Raw genomic sequence first — 19,682 nt, 5'->3', positions numbered from 1 at the left:
GCCCAGAAATGCTGAAAATGTGATGCAAAGTGTGTTGGATCGGCCTGTTCAGTGTGAAACCAAAAATGGTGGACACTTCCCCTAGTTTAAGTAGTGATAAGTTCAAGTGTAAGTAAACGATTATAACCGTATATATTGCCAAAAATCTCAGAAGGGTCAATTTACCCACTGTTGAAATTTGGTGAGTCTAACTTAAGAATTATAGGAGCAATTGAAGATTTAAAAGTGTCAGTGACTTTTGGGCCAATCACAACTAAACCTGGGTTGTCAGTGCCTTAACTTGTTTATATATAAGAAACATTTTCCTCAATCTCACTATATGAACAGGCCATGCCTCATGTGAAAGCTCCAGATTTGCTACAGAGGCTGCACTAGCACTGATGACGATTGGATGCAGGTGGAGTATAGGTAGTGAGAGAGAAAGTTTTTGTTTTTACACAACTGGATTTCTTTATTGAAACTGGCAACCCAAATGAGAGGCTTATATGAGGCTCATTCTGCTTTCTGATTGGGAAATTATCTTGAGGACCAAAACACTAATTGAAAACATCATCAATCATGTCCGGTGTTTTTTTTTTTTTTTTTGTAATTAAGAACACATCAGCATTACAACTGCCATGTGCTGCCTGCCGGCCTCATCTGTTCTGTGTTATGTCTGTAGATTTTGTCTGTCTTTGTCACAGTGTTTAACTAATTGCCTGCTTACCTGTACTAACTTTTAGAACATTTTACTAATAACCAAACTAACTATTTATACAAACTTTGTATTTTATATGTGGTGGCATTTTACATCTTGCCATATACTGGCGCATTTACAGAAATGTTGATTAATGTGCATTGTCCCTATAAAACAAAACAAACAAAAAAACCCAAAAAAAACACACAACAAAACTACCGATTTTACGTTCATGTCTGTCTATTAAATCAAAATCATTTGTGTCTAGGCTGAGCATCCTGACTCAAGACATGGCCAACGTTCAGTCCCGGGTGGATGACGTGAACAAAGCAGTGAAACAGCTGGAGGAGAGCAGACACCCTCGCACCAAAGAGGTCAAAGACTGTCAGGCACGGCTCAACAAGAGGTATGTTTAAGCCGAACCGCTCAAACGTAATCATAATATTTACTCATAGATTGTGTTGTTTACCACGTGCCATTTTTAGTAAATAGTGACCAATATTAACTCTAATATTAAGTCTAAAACGGGGTTAATCCAGGACTTAGGGTGGCACTAACCCAAAGTCCATGCGAGTAAACCTGGACTAGACCTAGAACTAGAACTAGAACAGGACCAAACCAAGTCTACATGAAGACTAAACAAGGACCAAACAAGGATAAGTGTGAATGCACCCTAAGAATTCCTAAAAATCTAGTCTAAACCAGGTCTAAACCAGGTCTAAAGAGGGACTGAACTAGATCTCAACCAGGTCTGAACAAAGGAATTTACTACAAAACCATGACTTGCATTGAAAACTTAATTCAAATCAAGTTATGAGCGAATGAATCCAGCTCCACTTGAAACAAAACCACAATACTTTACATTTAAATATAGCTAAAACTGCAAACAAAATGTATTTATTTGTTTTACTTCTTTCGCAGATGGGATGCGTTCAAAGCCATGGTGGAGGAGAAGAAACGAAAGATCGACTCTGCTCTGAGTTACCACAACTACGGCCTGGAATGCGACGAGACCGAGGCCTGGATCAAGGACAAAACCCGGGTCATCGAATCCACTCAGGAGCTGGGCAACGATCTCGAAGCCGTCATGACCATCCAGAGAAAACTCTACGGTATCGAGCGAGATCTAGCCGCGATTGACGCCAAGCTGATCTTTTTGAGGAAAGAGGCGGACCAGTTGGCGCAGGACCACCCCGATAACGCTGCAGACATTTTAGCTCGTAGGAGAGAGCTCGACAACGCCTGGGATACGCTCAAAAAGACTCTGAAAGATAGAGAAGATTCGTTGGGCGAAGTCAGCAAGCTCCAAAGTTTCCTGCAAGAAATGGACGATTTCCAGTCTTGGCTTTTCAAAACTCAAAAGGCAGTGGCGTCCGAAGAAATGCCAGCGACGTTGCCGGAAGCGGAGGAGGAGTTAAGTCTCCACGACGCCGTCCGTGAAGATATAAACAACCACGAGGAGGACTACCACAGGGTGAGGGATACGGGGGTGCAGGTGACCGCGGGGCAAGAGGACGATCCGCAGTACCAGCAGTTGGAGCAGAGGCTGAAGGGGCTGGACAGAGGCTGGGTGGAGCTGCAGAAGATGTGGGACAGTCGCAAGAACTTCCTGGACCAGGCTTTCGGATTCCAGCAGTTTGTGAGGGATGCCAAAGCAGTGGAGGCCATACTCAATAATCAGGTAACGTGTCCAGAGACTTTGCTGATGATGCTTGTCTCCATGGAGATCGTTTACTGTTTTTACTTTGCCTGGAAAGTTCCATAGTATGACGTTGAACTTATCTATCTCCGTGGAGGTATCAGCGTTTGCAAAGTCAAAATGTGTGTTAAAAGCTTACATTTAAACATCTGGTACTTTTTTTTTTTTTTCAATTCATATTTTTATTAATGTGCGAACAAATATTACAATATACTGTCATTTAAAACAACATATGCATTCACACCTTTTAAATTTGTATATATATAACAAAACTAAAACTTAAAAAGTAAATAAATAATATAAAATAATAATAATAATACAAAAAAAATAAAATAAATAAATAAATATTCAAACAAATCCTGACTGTAAATAAATGAGAGCATAAACATCTGGTACTTGGACCTCATAAAAAAGTCATTCTTCAGTCTGTGTATCATTTTTTCAATTCATTTTCAATTTAAAAAAAGAAAAGGAAACAAAAAAATAAATTTGATTCCTTTATTTCTTTTTCTTTTGGAGAAGAATGAAATAATTAACCCGAGCTTTGAGCCTGAGCCTGCATTTCAATATCTGTTTTGTCTTGTGGGGATCGAATTGAAAAACAGAAAATCAAATTGTTTTATTGTAATTTGTCTCATGAATCAAAATGAAAAACAAATAAATGAACCAGAATGAACTTTTTAAACTTTTGAATTCTGAATTGAAACTGAATTGAATGAGTGATACACAGAATCTTGTCAAGTAAATAAAGTGACCGAGTAAGTTTAAAATAAGTTACATTGCAAAAGTAACATGGGATTTTATCAAAGGAAAAAAAAAAAAAAAAAAAAAAAAAAAAAAAAAAAAAAAAAAAAAATATATATATATATATATATATATATATATATATATATATATATATATATATATATATAAATCACTGAATATTAGATTCAATATTCTAATCAATGTATTTTAAATTAAGAATATATTGGAAGAAATATCCCATTGGAGTTCATTCAACAGTAGATACACTTTGGAGCTCATGTCGTTCATTTTTCCCATAGATTTTCAAAAAATTCAAAGGTATCGCGGATTTGTGGCAACTAATATCCATAACACGACTGTTTTAAGTCCAAAAAGGCAAGATTCAATTCAATTTTATTCACATAGAACATTTAAAATACAACTTAAGCTGCTCAAAATACTTCACAACAATAAACAAAACAGGTGTACTGTACATAAAATACAACACACAGGCAAAGAACAATAAAAGACTGCAAAATGTTTTAATAACTTTGCAGTTGATAAATTTTCATTTTAAATAAAATTATGGGTCTTTAGTTTCCACGTAGATGTTTATTCCCGAGCATTATTTTTTATTTTCAGCAAGTCCATGAGAAAAATGAATGGGACGTTTAGTTCAGGAACCATGGGATGAGCGGTGACTGTTGAGCTGTATGTAAATCGATTTACGAAACGATTTCAGTTCAAAAACAAGCGTAAGTGCGTTTAAACAAAAAAAAAAATACAGCATGTCTCTTTAGGACTACAGGACGTCATATGAACAAAGTGTAACCAGCTACATGCAAACAGTGCACGCTCCACCTTTATGTAAATTTCAAGTAAATAACCCATTGTAACTTCCTCTTTACCTTCTCAACTAATGACCGGTTTTAGCCCAAAGAATGTGTAGGTTAAGAATGCAGAGTGGTTGGTTACAGAGCCACCAAAAACTACAACTTGTTCAGTATTTTTGCCTGTTTACTCCTGTCCTAACTTCAAAATGTGGGCGTATTGGGTGCAGGAGTACACGTTGGCGCACATAGACAAGCCGGACACCTTGGCGGGGGCAGAGAAGGCGCTGAAGAAACATGAGGATTTCGTGAGCACCATGGAAGCCAACGAGGATAAGATTGACGGAGCGCTGCAGTCTGGACAGAGGCTGGTGGACGCCAACAACCTGTACGCTAACAAAGTCCAGGAGAAGATGGACTCTATTCGCGACAGGTTAGTGGGATTTTTGTGTGACCAGAGCGAACTTCTGACAGTCTCAATCCAGAGTGTTATTCTCTGTAAGTATATATCTAAACTTGACGTATTTTGATTGTGGGTTTTGCTCCCCTTTGCCACATGAAAAATACATAAACTATTCATTTATTTAGTCAGCCGCACCACTGCAGTCTCGGTTTTCGAAGTTTTCTTTCACTTTTAGGTAGGGCTGTGGCAAAAATCGAAAAAACTGATAGATGAAGCTCTAAACTTTGGTCGATCTCAGTGATAATCCAGAGATCTACAGCCAATCGTGTGACAGGAAGAGCGTGTGGTGCTGAAGAAGAGTCAACGCTCTCTTTTTTAGCTCAAAACTCTCTTTATGGCCTAATGTTTCCTTGCGTTTCATCAGTTTTGACTTAAATCTCCTCCTCAGCTTTTCTCCTTTCTCTCTTCTTGTCCTTGTTATCATTTAAATCCAAGTTATGGAAAGTAAACAACTATTTTCTCAGCATTTATGAGTGAAACTTAAGACCTAATTTATGCATCTATATCCTAGTTGTTTCTGTTCAAAGGGGTAACGCGCTCGTGCTTTTAGGCCTAATATATTGTCAAACATATTCCAAACTTTACATGTCGATTTCTCCAGAATTATTGGTCCTATCTGCACAAAATTAAAACTGTATTGATCCTGACACAGTGCTCTTTACGCCTGAACTCAACCTGTCTGTGTTTTCAATAAGATCAATAAATATCGGGAGGAAAAATTCATGGTTATTCTCTGTAAGTACAAAATTATCTGCAGTCGAACTAAATAAAATGTCTATATTCAACCGTTTGTGAAAGAAAGACAATGGAGAAATAACACAGGAAGTTTAAATCGTAAAAATTGTGAAATTGATCCCTGGCTCTGGCAATTTGCTCAGTGTCTTTTCTCATTCTGTTCATATTTTAGACTGATTTCTGTTCTGTTTTGTTCAATTGCATCTACTAATCCAAACTGGAAGCCCCAATAGACAAGAGAAACATATATATAAACAAATTATAATATTGCAGCTGTTGTGTTGGTGATATTCAACATTTAAATATCAAATATACAGTTTAAAATGTATTTAAAAGGCTACAGAAAGACGTAAAAATGCAGTGTAGGGGTTTAAAGTGAAGCATGTGCACTTTTATGATTAATTTTAAAGTTTGCTATTCATAAAAAAAACCTCAACTTCAACATCTTTTAGGCACTTTTTATTTTTATTTTTATATTGTCATCAAGATAATCCAACGAAATATAAAAACAATTTCTTCTTATATCCTAAAATTAATATAGTGACCCAAAGTTATTCTTAGGGATGGGATTTAATAATTTTTTTCTTCTTCCCACTCCTTTTTGAGCTTATATAAGGATTAATTTGTGAAATGTGCTTTAAGTTTACCTGATACATGCGCTCGAAATAAATAAATAAATAAAATAAAAATCAAATTCCTTCTTTAAACCATGACTCAACTTTACCAAATTGTTCTTCGCAAAAAACCAAACAATTTTTTCCCTCTAAAACTACGGCTACAATTGCTTTCCTACTTTTTGGAAATTGCTTGTATTTACTCGAAATCTCTCCTCTTTCCCTCCAAACTTCCTCTAATGTAGAAAATATTCACTCGTCACCCTGTAACCCACCAATCCCTGATAACAGCTTTTTGATTACTGTATCAGGGCTGTGGACAAGGCGCAGGAGAGAGAGGTGGGGGGCACTTTTCCCATTAACTTCCACATCCAGCCTCATAGACCAGCCCAGACTATAATGGGTATTGATCCCTAAGTGAGAGCTATTCTTCAAAGTGAGGCCCAGAAATGGCTCCGTGCACTGTTATGTTTCTACACCAGGTGTTTACTGCATACAAAGAGATTCTGTGTAGCTCATGTGTGCCTCCTTATTATTGCTTTGCCAGGAATATTCCACAATTTGGCATTAAACATCTATATCTAACTATACGGAGAGACACGACCAGGACAAGTTATATACAGCTCTGTGCAAAAGTGACCGTGCTCACTATAAGACTGTGTTATTTTTTTAGCAATAACAACACCTGCAATTGAAAGAATGCAAGATAGATATGTTTAATGCCATACTGTGGAGCATTCATGGCAAAAGCAAGCAGGTAGTAAACCCCTCAACCCCAAAGTTACATAGTGCACCTTAAATTTAGCTGTCTAAGTTACATATCTGTTTATTTTTTATTAATGAAAGACTGAATATAAATTAAAAGATGTGTGAAATTTTACAAAATCCTGCTCTGTTCCTGTTGTGCTGCTTAATACTGTGCTAATCATATCTGTGTGACTGTGTTTTGTGTTTTAGGCGGGACAAGAACAAGCGCAGGGCCCAGGAAGTCTCAGGAAAACTCAAAGATAACCGCGACCTGCAGCACTTCCTCCAAAACACTCAGGACGTGAGTTCAAATATACGATTTACCTTTCACCAGCCGACTAAACATTTAAACCTTTGGTAATGGTTTTATTTGAATTATGTCTGTGTCGTATGCATTTTTTTTAATAATAACTTATAACTTCAGTCTGCACAGCGGGTCCTTGTTGGCTAATTGCTATTGCCCTGTGTTAAAGCGATAAAGACGTAAATCCAATTTCCAAAAAGTCACCTTTTCACAAATTTAAAGTGTTGCAGTTGGTTTGACTTTGCAAAGTTCAGTTTTGTTATTATTCTTAATTTAAGGTGTTTTAGTGAGTAAGTGATTGTGTCATAGACACTGGACTCAATCTACAGTTTTTATGTCTATAAATGTCTGCAAACGTTTTCAGAAGATTTTAATGCAGTTAATAAAGCATCAGTTATGTTGGCTGCATATCTCAAATGTTGTTGTTTTATTCTGAAAATGTTGTAGACTTGGTTTGGTCCTGTTCTAGTCCAGGTTTAGTGCCTGTTGAGTCAAAACTGAGACTTTCTTTTGTGTGTGTTTAATTATGTTTACATGCACACCAAAAATATGATCATTATCTGAGTTTTCACATTATTAAAAATACATTCCACTTCTAAGTCTGATGTGAGTTATTTCATTCTCACACCTACGATACATAAATATGATCAGATTTCAGATGTGGATGTTGACACGCTGATAATCAGATCTACACTTATCATTTTATCAGCCACTATGTCACAGCTACAGACCAGCACATCAGAGTTTTAAATTCATTTTCTGTGTCTCTTTCCTGCAGCTGACTGTGTGGATCAATGAGAAGATGCTGACGGCCCAGGACACGTCGTACGATGAGGCCCGGAACCTTCACTCCAAATGGCTTAAGCACCAGGCCTTCATGGCCGAACTCGCCTCCAACAAGGACTGGCTCAACAAAGTGGATCAGGTCAGAGCCCACGGACACGACACAACTGTGTAACATTAACGGATAACAACAGAACAATCACCTGAGCTCCAGGGTTTTCAAACAAGACATGCCCAGACTCAAAAACTAGATACTCAGTAAAAGAAGAATTGTTACTAAAAAACAAACAAACAATAGAATGAAGTTGGACATTTCCTGAAGTTTTAGATCTTGAACTTTATCAGAACACATGGTAATATTAAAGAAACTATTATTTTGTGTTGCTGAATATAATTGTATTGTCTAAAAATATATTGTTTTATTGTTGTGGTTTTGAAGTGGGTGTTGAACACAGAGCCTTTTCTTTAGTGTCAAAATATTGTGACATTACTGCTGTGCTCTTTACCTTGACAACAAACCACAAACTTCACCTCGAAGCTCATTTTTCCACTCTAATCTTTTGTTATGCCTCTGTATTTGTTCTTGAATTTCAAAAATACATTTAGAGTTAAACAAAAGAAGATCTACAAATCCAAATGTCAGTTTTTCTCCATGTTACAACAGTTTATCACACGTGGCCTTGTTTTTCTTCATCTCAGGAGGGGCACGAGCTGATGGACTCCAAACCAGAATTTGAGCCCATCGTAAGAGAGCGACTGGCGAAACTTCACGAGCTGTGGGACAAACTGGAGTCCACGGCGGAGGAGAAGGCCCGGCTTCTGTTCGACGCAAACCGCTCTGAGCTGTTTGACCAGAGTTTAACCGATATCAAGAAGTGGCTGAAAGAACTGCAGCTACAGCTCAAGAGCGGAGCCGAGGAGGACGTGAGGGACCTGACCAAGGCCAACATCCTGCTCAAGAAACATCAGGTCTGTGGACTCGAGAGGCATGACAGGGTCCCTCACGATACGATACATGGCTCACAATAAAATAATATTACAGTGTGGCCATACATGACATAATCCATCACTATATTTAAAGAAACTAATCCATTTTAACAACAGTATTTCTTCGTTAAACTTTCCCTTTTCTAAACAAACAACAGAACTGTGCCACTGTCTGACAATAAACTTTCATAACAATTCAGCAGCCCATGATTTCAACACTGTACCAGCAAACTTAGGCTCACAATATATCAATACTTAAATATTTGATCCCAAAGTGAAGATGAGAAGCTCCAGGGGGTCACACTGATCTAAACTGGGGGCCACAAGATGATTTCAAGAAATGATTTCAATGTATTTTCACAACATTTTATCCAGATTCTATTATGATTGTGATTAATGTCGTCTTCAAGGACATCGTGGCCCAGAGCAGCCAAAACAGAATTATTCATGAATTCCTATTATTTATTTTTAAATGTTTTATTAGTAGGCATCACTCTGTGTTAATAGATGCTAACCTTTGCAGACAGGAAACATTTTACTATATATTTCATTTTCAAAACACTTTCCTATGCATGGTGGGCAAGTGTCATTGGCCTTGGGTAGATTTAAATTTGGGTTGGTGACTGCTAATATAAATCATTCACACAGGCTACACTTTATCCCCTAAAAACGTTATTAAAAGGCTTTGAATCAGCTTAATCTACATCTTGATTAGACTTTTGAGAGGTCGTTTGTCTTCCCCCTGCTCTGTGTCTTTAGCTGACAGAGAACCAGGTGCGTGACCGCGGCCGCGAGCTGGACGAGCTGCAGGAAGCGGTGAGGAAACACGGGGGCAGAGAGGACCAGCCCGCTCTGGAGGCGGAGCAACAGAGTCTGAGGGCGGAGTTTCAGCAGCTCCTCACCCCTATGGCCGAACGCAAAGGCAAACTGGAGGCTGTGAAAGCCGTGCATCAGTTCTACAGGGACCTGGCAGATGAGCTGGTGAGTGTTAAGTCAGATTATGAGAACGAGGAAATGTGGGTGAAGTGTCTTGCCTAAGGACACAGTGTCACTGCTGCCCCACTGTGATATCTGCTATTCCCAGCGCTCTCACATCCAAGTATTAACCAGGCCCAGCTCTGACAAAGGCGTTTGGCATTGCAATTTTGAATCACAAACATTCAGGCCGAGCTGATATCACATTATCAGAATAAAGATGTTAGATGCATATGGAGAGTAATTGAAATAAAACAAAACATTACAACTAGAATTATATTTCTTCAACAAAACAAAACCATTGAATCTGCATAATAGTGTAATATCACAACAAGAGGCACTTTGGTATTTGAAAAATATCAACAGCTGGGAGAAGATTCTGCTACAAACTAGTCGAAGCTTATAACATTATATTCTGAAACAACATTTTGGTTGTATTTTGTATTTTCAGCCCCATGTTATTGTTGTTTTTGCTGCCAGACTCTGTAAAATCCACCTGTTCAGCTTCAGTTGCCCTGACACTGAATCCTGTTGGAGTTTATTAATTTCTAAATACAGTTTTCATTCTCAGTTGTGACAGTAAGTCCGACCTCTTTGTGTGAAATCAGCTCCCCAGGTGCTCCAGAGCCTCAGCTGTAATCCCTTATGCCTTTCACTGCCTAAATCCACTGCAGTGAAGGGAGGATGATGAGTGAAGAGGGTCTGAGACACTGTATACAGGGCTAGCTTCAAGTAATAAGAGGTTTTATTTATTTTCTTTCAGAATATAATCCCAGTGGTAAAAAGGAGTGAGCAATAGTGAAAAAAAAAAATATAATAATATCTATTCATACAACATCAGCTGATATTGGCAGTTGGCGTTTCATTAGACTTTTAAAACATGACCATAAATGTCTTGGTTGAGGTTCAAATATATAATAAGTAAGTGGACTATAAAAGAGCCACCAGCTAAGTCCTTATATTTTGTAGCTTTTTATTTATTTTTAATTTGAACATTTTCAGTATTTTATTTCCCACCTGGAGTTGTAAGATATAAATGTATACACTAGTGTGTCATTTAGACAGTATTATACATTTTGTATAATATATTGTCCCTGTTGTGTCCATCAGCTGTGGATTGAGGAGAGGATGCCTCTGGCCATGTCACAGGAGCACGGACACAACCTGCAGACTGTGCAAATGCTGCTGAAAAAGAACCAGGTCTGTACCAGCTCCCACTGCAGCTCACGTCACATTATGGACTCACTTTTAGCCGCGCTCTCACTAAACTGCTTACTTTGACCATTTAAACACACAATTTTAGATTCCTGTACGTTCACTACAGTTTTTCTAACTCCAATACACATGCAACACAGTAAAAACAGCTACTTTCAAGCGAAAAACAAAAAAAGTATTGTTATGTTTATGTATTTACTGCAGTAGATCCCTCCCTCTGTGTAATCCCTCAGTCCAGGTCTGATCCACAGCAAAAACCGAAGCCAGTTGACAGATTTAACTTTGACTTTTGCTATTGCAGTAGAAGTTATTCATGATATTATTTAATTATTTATGATTACCAGCAAATACCAATAACAGTGGTTCTTATCTCTGTGATATAATGCCACAGTTCAGACCCAGTAATAGATTTTTTTTTTTTTACTTTGCTTAATCCCAGTGAGGTGATTTAAAGTGCAGAAGTAGCTTTAGTAGTTTTAGTAGTTCATGTGAGGTTGGTCAAATCAAGCTGTTAACATTTTCAGTCTTAACCTGCATGGACGACAAGAATTACACAAACGTCTGATAAAATAAGTCTTTGTAATATCACTCCCTATTAAACAGATTATACAAAAGTCTGAATTTCTGTCTGTTTTTTGATGCTCCTCAGACGCTGCAGAAGGAGATCGAGGGTCACCAGCCCCGTGTGGACGAGGTGTTGGAGCGGGGCAGGAGGATGGAGGCGGCGGTTCGGGCGGAGGGCAGACCGGAGGCGGACAAGATCCAGGAGCAGCTGAATGACCTGGAGACGTCCTGGGACACTCTGCAGGACGAGATGGACAAACGCAGGGAGAGGCTCAACGGCTCCAACCGCGCTCAGCAGTACTACAACGACGCAGACGAAGCGGAGGCCTGGATCGGAGAGAAGGAGCTGTACATGATCGCAGACGAGAAGGCCAAGGTGAGGAGAGGAACGTAAAGAGATGGTGCAGGAAAAAGTTCTAAAATAATCCTGAGATTTTCTGTATTTGTAATATATTAAACGAAATCCATGTACATTTTCTGGTGGTGTTCTGCTACCTGCTTGTCTCCATGGAGCTGGTATGTTCCGCAGTGTGGCCTTAAATTTATGGAGACAAGCCAGTGACACCACCAGGTCAGATCTAGGGAGAGGCGACCCTGCTCACAGTCAGAGTGGATGTTTGTCGAGGTATTTTATAAGCAACAAAAATACTTGTTATCGAATGAATGCAGACAGATAGACGTTTAATGCCATACTGTGGAATATTCCAAAGCAATAACATGTGACAAGCACCAGAAAAGTTATACGGTGCCCCTTTTAAATACAGATTATTAAAAAAAGAGGATGATTGATCAGTGTAAATGAAAGTGAACGGTGAAAAGAATGGGTCAAGCTGCATTTACCCGGGGTTTCCAAACCGTTCAAATGCTTGGATTTACTTTTTATATTCAAATAAATCATATATTATTCTAGATTATACAGTATATACTTTTCTATTTATTATTTCATATACATTTTTTTATCCCTAACACCATATACTTGCTTTCCAATGTCACTACAGACAACAATCTGCCTCCTGTCATGTCGTGACAATGAATACAACAGGATACAAACTCACGTATAAATCACATGCATTACCAGTCAAAAGTTTCATATATTTGATGTCTTCTGTTTGTATCTAAATGTAGAAAGTAGTAAAAAAAAAAAAGGTGTGTCCAAACTTTTGATTGGTGTTAAAACAGACACTACCAGCCAAAGTTTGGACACACTTTGTGTTGTGGTGTTGTCTGTAGCAAAAGACAACACCTCTCTGCTTGTGGATATCCAAAATGTGCCTTCAGTAGATCTAAGAAAAGCTAAAAAAACAGGACAACAAGGAATCTAAACCGAGAAGGAAAGGTGAACTACTAAACTAAACAGCCACGGCATAAGAGAATGTACAAACACCGGCGTGAGAGCAGCTCAGGACCCCAGTCTGTCGTCCATCTCACTAACCAAGACACTAACCACTCCTTTGAACATAGTGAGGGTCAGATCTGAGCCAGAGAAAAAAATGGTTTGAGAGAGGAGTTAAAGAAGCTATTTTTCTTAGGAAAGACAATCCTTGCTTTAACAGGAATGGCGGCCTCAGACATCATCTATCCCCCATCTATAACTCCATCCTCAGACCCAAACAAAGAGAACAATAGCAGGGTTGTTAAAGGTTTGAATAGGGTGGTTTCTACTCCCTTCACACAGATATAAGGCAGTGTCCACCAGCAATCTGACCAGAACTGAAGAAGCGGCTTGGATGAGCAGCGAAACGTCTTCACTCCTACAACATTTTGTCCAGTTGACAGATTTAAACTTCGTCTTTTGCTCTGGATCAGACCTGGACGACTGAGGGATTACACAGACGACACACCCTCTGATTGAATTATGTTTTCAGTGTTCAATTTTCTTTAAGTTTACTACTTTCTACACTTTAGATACACACAGAAGACATCAAATCTATGAAGTTAGAGATATGGAATTATGTAGCAAAGGAAAAAAAGATTAAACAACTCAACTAAACATTTTTGAGGATTTAAAGCAGTAGAGTTATTTACATTTCTTCTTCTTTGTATGTATCTAAAATGTATAAAGTAGTCAAAATAAAGAAGAAAAAAACATTGAACGAGATGATCTGTCCAAACATTTGAAACATCAGTTACGTCTTGGACACAATCAAATCCAAGTAAAATCAGTTTACTCTGGCTTCATATTTTGTCTCATCAAATATCCTCAAATATCCCGACCGTGTAAACAAAGGAAATCTGCACAAAAAAAAACAAAACAACTTTATCTGTCTCTCCCATTTGAATAAAGCAGAGAAACAGTATCATGCACACGTGGAATCATCTCATGGAAACAGCCACGTCTCTGATCACGTATTCGAATCTAAACGCAAATTGAAGACAAAATTGTAGACCGCAATTTCCTTTCTTTGAACTGTTATGAGGTTTCTGTATAATATGATTCAAACAGGCCATGTCATATTGGAGAATCACTCGTAGCGCTGCATGCATTAACATAATTACATGGCTGGATTTGCCTTCAATTACGTGGACATGTTTCTCATAAGTGCCACTCTCCATTTAAAACCTATTTGGATGTTTTTATAGCACTTTGATGTCTTGTCTCCTCTGATATTCCCAAAACAATTTTCTTGATTACTTTACCTCCATGCCCTTTGCTTTACCTTTCCCCGTTCGCTAACTTTTTCTTGCATTTTCTAGGATGAACAAAGCGCTATGCTGATGCTGAAGAGACACATTATTCTGAAACAAGATGTAGACGACTACGAAGACGCCATCCAAAAACTGGCGGACCGTGCGCAGAAGATGTTTGCTGAAGAACATCCAGATGGGTTTGTCTCTGTTTTGATAGTCTTATACAAAAAATATCTTTCTGGGTTACCAATTTGCTCCTGTTGTCTCAGTCAGTTATGGTTTGGCGAGATAAGAATGACAACCATGTAAAATGTAATCAGTTTGGTAATCGCACGTCCATCTAAGGTACACTTCAACGCACTTTTCTCATTTGCGGTGTCCTCCCTGAAGGGCTGCGACGTATTAAAAAACATGCGATAATGCGACCTAAGATGGGTGAGAGGAGCTCGGTTTTTGGCGGCGTGATTCCGGCTCACACAGACGCGTAATGTCGTTGCGTCGTCGGGCAAGACACCCGCCTTGTCGCCCTCAGTGTTACTGCGTTCACTGGCGTTCGAACGTGTGAGCGGTTCTTTGACGTAAAGCGCTTTGAGTGCCTTGAAAGTGGAAAAGCGCTGTATAAAAATGGGACCATGACCATGACCGAGATATTGAAACATCCTCACTGATGAAAAGGAAAGAAATCCAGTCCACGGCACGAAATTTAAGACCGTGCGTCGCTATAAATACACTGAAAACCAAAGCATTAAAGCTGCATTGTGTAACGTTGTTTGGAGAAGGGTATGACACCTACTTCTTCATGGAAACAGTACAAAGATGCCTGTGTTTTCCTTCATTCTTCCAGAAATCTTCCAAAATAATTGAATTCTGTGAACTGGACACAAGGTTTTAAGAGTGAATATTGGTACATTTGAACACACATTTTTATTTTATTTATTTATTTATGTATTTCAATTAGGACAGTGCATATTAATCAACATGTCAACAAACAGCATCGATGTAAATATGCCGGAATTAGCACAATAGCTCGTTTACATCCGTTGTCCTAAGGCAGGTCAGAAACAGAGAACATTTAAAGAATCACACAGACGAGACAAAAGTGCACATCGACTTGACAAGTTAACCACAATAGACCATTCTCTGAGTTTAAGACGCCCCAAGAAGAAGATAATCTACCTGTGTGAGCACGTTTGATTATTTTTCAACCAATGTTTCAGAGTGTTCTTGACATGTTGAAAAGGACGCACAGTTCCTGACATGGGCGGGTCATGTGTTCTATGACTGTGATCCTCTGATAGACGTCACCGTTTGGCCAAATTTGGTCCTGCGTCTGTTTGTTACAGTCTCCTCTAGTCAATGTTTTTTTTAGATTTTTTACTTATAAAATCCATTAATGGTGGAGGAGCGAGTCCATTTAAAACTTTAAAAATAAGGCAAGCGTCCATAAATTCCTGATAACTTTCAAGATCCAAAATATTATACTTACTTCAGATATTACAATAGTGATACTGTAGAGGCTTTTTGTCCAGTGTTTTCGATGTTTTTTTGAAGAGCGACTTTAGGGGCTTCAGGACGGCCACTGATGTATGAGACCATGTGGTACAGCAGTAAGATATGTGACTGAATATCATGGCACGCACATACGCCTTTGCTGATTCTGTCGTCAGATAAGGTCTCATCCAAGTAGCCTTATAATTTCTCATCAAAAGACTGAGTTTGCGTATCACTTTTTGACAGCTCTAATCCAAACTAAATTGACTAAACCGAGAAAAAGAGGGTTTCCTTAAAAGGCCCATATTACGCTGTTTTCTGATCTATGTTATAAAGTTGTTTCCTCATCAAAAAACAGACCTGGAGTTGCGTTTTGTTTCATTCTCACATGTTTAACACATAAACCTTGCACTGATTTCACACTGATTTTTCCAATCTCTACTGGTAAAAGGTAGGGTTTTTTTTGGTAATTCTTTATTTTCAGACAGTGCCATACAGTTGCGGTCGCCAACCATTAAACCAAATGCATAATCTATCCACTTTATCTTTTTTTCACAAAAGTTACACACAGACAGAAATTTATACAAAGGGAGAGAGAGAACAACAGTAACATCGCACTTTAACTAGACCCGTATAATAAATAAAAAAGGAAAATTGAGTACAAAGGCAGATAAGAGAATGAGGGGCCATCTCTTTTACAGCAGGATGAGCGAGTTGGGCCGGATCTCCACAAAATCTGGCCGTAACTTAAAGAAAACAGGTTTCTTAAGACGAATCGAGAAGGTGATCGCTTCCAACGTCTTGCTATTGCCTTTTTAGCAGCTGATGTCAAAATTCTGAATAAATATTTGTTTGTTCACTGAAGCTGATTGTCAAAATGACCAAAAAAAAGGGTAAAAGGTCGTTTTTAACTTGAAAACTACCACTTCATGACATCACAAGGTGGAACAGAGCATTTTGAGTGTTGGAGATAATAATAAACACTACTCAAACATGTGTGAATGAAACAAAACACAACTCCAGGTCTGGTTTACGAGGAGTATAACTTGCCTTAAAGCTCACAAGAATTCATTTTGTGTAATATAGCACCTTTATTAATTTGCAGAATCGCGCTTTACCCACACCGCCCCAGTCTGCTCTGCTTTAATGTAGTAAGATTAAAATGACAAGCATGTAATAAGACTCATAATTCAGTTTGTCTTATCTTAGCTCTTTTTTATGCTCCCTCCCTGAATCTGCTGTTGCCTTGTGTCTTCAGCGAGGCCATAATCAGACGCCAGAGCCAGGTGGATAAGCAGTACGCCGGGCTGAAGGAGCTGGCCGAGGACCGCAAGAAGAAGCTGGACCACACCTACCAGCACTTCCTGTTGAGCCGAGAGGTGCAGGACCTGGAGCAGTGGATCGCAGAGCGGGACGTGATTGCGTCGTCTCAGGAGATGGGGCAGGACTTGGACCATGTCACGGTATAACAGATACAAAACAGACACATAACAGATACGAAAAGGAGGGTGGGATCACGATAAAACGGAGTGTAGTAGTGGTATTAATAATCATTAAATTAGACTTTTTAGAGCTTTCCTCTTCTCATTTACCCTCTCAGAGTAGTGTTTGGAGTGATTTCTGCGTGTTTGAGCTTATTTTCAAGACGCCATATTACCGAACAATCCCTGTTTTCACCACGCCCTGTAAAAACGTCCCCCTTGTGGCTCCTGCGCACCTCAGACTTTGACTCTAACTCACTCTCCTCACTTGCTACGCACCTCACTCCACCTGGACTCTCATCCAATCAGAGGACGCCTTGGACTTTCTATCGCGCAGAAGTTGTCAGTCCATTGGAGAGTTCGCTATAAGCACCGGTGTTTACGTAGTACTTTTATTAACCTGCCTTATATCTGTATATCCGCTGTCCTCTGACTCTGTATTGTGTGCGTCTTATTTCAAGTAAGCGTGTGATGAGTGTGAATCGATAGAGCATTATTTCATTGTATTTTATGATTCTTTGAGTTGCTAAATTCGCTCTAGCCGACTTTACGTTGACGCCTCATGCCTCTCACACGCCGTCTGCTCGGTATTTACCTCATTCTTCAGTTTGTGATGACGTTTACGGTGACATTAGCTCCTATTGCACAGAAATATTTGCATAGATGTAAAAAATATGACTGTAACTGCGCATCTCCTGACAAACTGACATTTTAAGACAGCCATACGTTTTAATTTACCTTGTCGCGGGCCACATAAAATGATGTGGTGGGCCGCATTTGGCCCCCGGGCCTTGAGTTTGACATGTGTATTTTGGATGAATATTGCGACTTAAAACGCGCAGATTACACATACACATAATAATCCAGAGGTGTCACAGATTATAACGCTACAGCAGACACAAGAACAATATGTCTTCTTTAACTGTAGTGATAGTAGTAGTAGTAGTATTTTTGTGGTAGCTCCATGTGATGATTCAAAGCTGCCACAGTCGTTTAGTCACATATTTCACACCAGAGGCAGAAGCAGTCCGTCTTCCACCTTGGACACATTAAAAGTATATTGCACGAGCCTGGCTAGTGCAGTGTTTTAGCTGGTTTTAGTCAGCGCTTTAGCCTCGCCTGCAGCTGTAGATAAACCCATTTGAAAAGGGGCCTTAGCGTTTTGTCTCTGTGTGTTGAATGAACAGAGAAATCAAAGGCAGATTTTTGCAAACAACAGTGAGAAAGCGATTTGTTCGGAAAAACCTCCAGAGGAAACAATGATTTTCTCATTTTGTTCTTTAGCTGTTTTTGGTGTAAAGTAATCAGGGCCATCTGCTGCGGTGGGAACAGAGTGTAGACACTAAAGAAGAATTAGCTTGTATTACGTTATATTATATTTACAGAGCTCTGAGGTTCAATATCAGGTGTTTTAGATAATCATGTGGGGCCTGGATGTATTCTGTTACTGTATTGGTAATAACACTTTTGAATGTGTCTCTCAGCGTAGATCTACCTCATGCCCTTGGGCTGAAGAACAAACAAACAAACAAAGTAATTAAACAATTTTAAATATTCTGTTGCCTTCTGTTCCTGTGGTGGAGACTTTGTTTGGTCGTGTTTTGGCCCTGATCTGGCTCAGGTTCATTTAGTTGAAGGCTCATATGCGTTTTCATAGTTTTTTCACTTTGCTGCTTGTAATAATTGCAGTTAGCATGTGTCAAACTCAAGGCCTGTGGGCCAAATGCGGCCCGCCACATCATTTTATGTGGCCCGTGACTAAGTAAATTAAAAGGTATGACTGTCTTAAAATGTCATTTTATCAGGAGATACGCAGTTAAACAGCCATTTTTTCATATCTATGCAAATCCATATGCAATATTTGTAACTTGAATAAGTAATAAATATAGAAACGGTTAATTAACAAGATTCAAAATTAGTTGCCTTTATTTTACATTAAATTTGGTTACATTTAGTGACATTTATCTTATAGTTAGTTACATCTGGCCCTTTGAGAGCGACCATTTTGTTGATGTGGCTCTTTGTGCAAATAAATTTGACACACCTGCAGTAAAGTGACGTTAACTGGAGTCGTCTTAAACTTTAAAGGCGCCATCCCTGGTTTTTAACTAACTAGTTCAGTTTAAATGGTTTGCAGTTGTCCAAAGTTACACCTCACTGACCTTCTGCATTCTGAGCGTGATAATTATTCACCACGAGGCCAGAGCGTGATGCCGAGATGCTAAAGTTAACAACAGCTAGCATGCTAATCCGCATTTCCTAGTTATTGCACAATAAAATGCTTGCAGCGGACTTATTTTAATCTCTTATAAGATGGAGCTGTACTGGAGAAAGACACATTTTGCTCAAATACATGGGAAGAACACCAAAGTTGTACAATTCCTAAATCCCTTAAACACACACGTCGCTTAAATCTTTGTGATAAATAAACAAATATCTCCATTTATCTATAAAAATGGGACCATGACCAAGATATTGACGAAAAGGAAAGAAATCTACCGTGTTGTCCAGAGTATAAATCACACCAGCCAAAAAATGCATAATAATGAAGAAAAAACATATATAAGTCGCATTTTTGGGGGACATTTATTTTACAAAATCTGAGACCAAGAACAGACATTTTACCTTTAAAGGCAAATTATAATAATAAGAATAAAATAGAGAACAACAGGCTGAATATCAGTACAGCACGCTAACGTAACACATTTATATTTATTCAGCGACATGAAGCACAGACAGAACTGAACACTTGTCTGGTTTGTTA

The 19,682-nt window shown here is 38.8% G+C and overlaps 1 protein-coding gene across 1 annotated transcript in view; it reads left to right on the top strand.

The window, feature by feature from the left end:
• sptb (spectrin, beta, erythrocytic) overlaps window positions 1-19,682 on the top strand; it is a 75,713-nt gene that overhangs the window by 35,904 nt on the left and 20,127 nt on the right. The window contains exons 15-25 of the mRNA XM_033987729.2: window positions 945-1,082; window positions 1,598-2,357; window positions 4,162-4,364; window positions 6,701-6,791; window positions 7,573-7,719; window positions 8,277-8,546; window positions 9,324-9,545; window positions 10,650-10,739; window positions 11,404-11,694; window positions 14,013-14,143; window positions 16,696-16,900. Coding sequence (XP_033843620.1) covers window positions 945-1,082; window positions 1,598-2,357; window positions 4,162-4,364; window positions 6,701-6,791; window positions 7,573-7,719; window positions 8,277-8,546; window positions 9,324-9,545; window positions 10,650-10,739; window positions 11,404-11,694; window positions 14,013-14,143; window positions 16,696-16,900 — 2,548 coding nt within the window. The remainder of the gene's footprint in view (window positions 1-944; window positions 1,083-1,597; window positions 2,358-4,161; window positions 4,365-6,700; window positions 6,792-7,572; window positions 7,720-8,276; window positions 8,547-9,323; window positions 9,546-10,649; window positions 10,740-11,403; window positions 11,695-14,012; window positions 14,144-16,695; window positions 16,901-19,682) is intronic.

The sequence above is a fragment of the Periophthalmus magnuspinnatus genome, chromosome 22 (assembly GCF_009829125.3).
Source record: "Periophthalmus magnuspinnatus isolate fPerMag1 chromosome 22, fPerMag1.2.pri, whole genome shotgun sequence".
Taxonomy (NCBI): Eukaryota; Metazoa; Chordata; class Actinopteri; order Gobiiformes; family Gobiidae; genus Periophthalmus; species Periophthalmus magnuspinnatus.
Note: the sequence above shows the minus strand (reverse complement) of the source record. Positions and strands in the feature narration are given on the sequence as shown.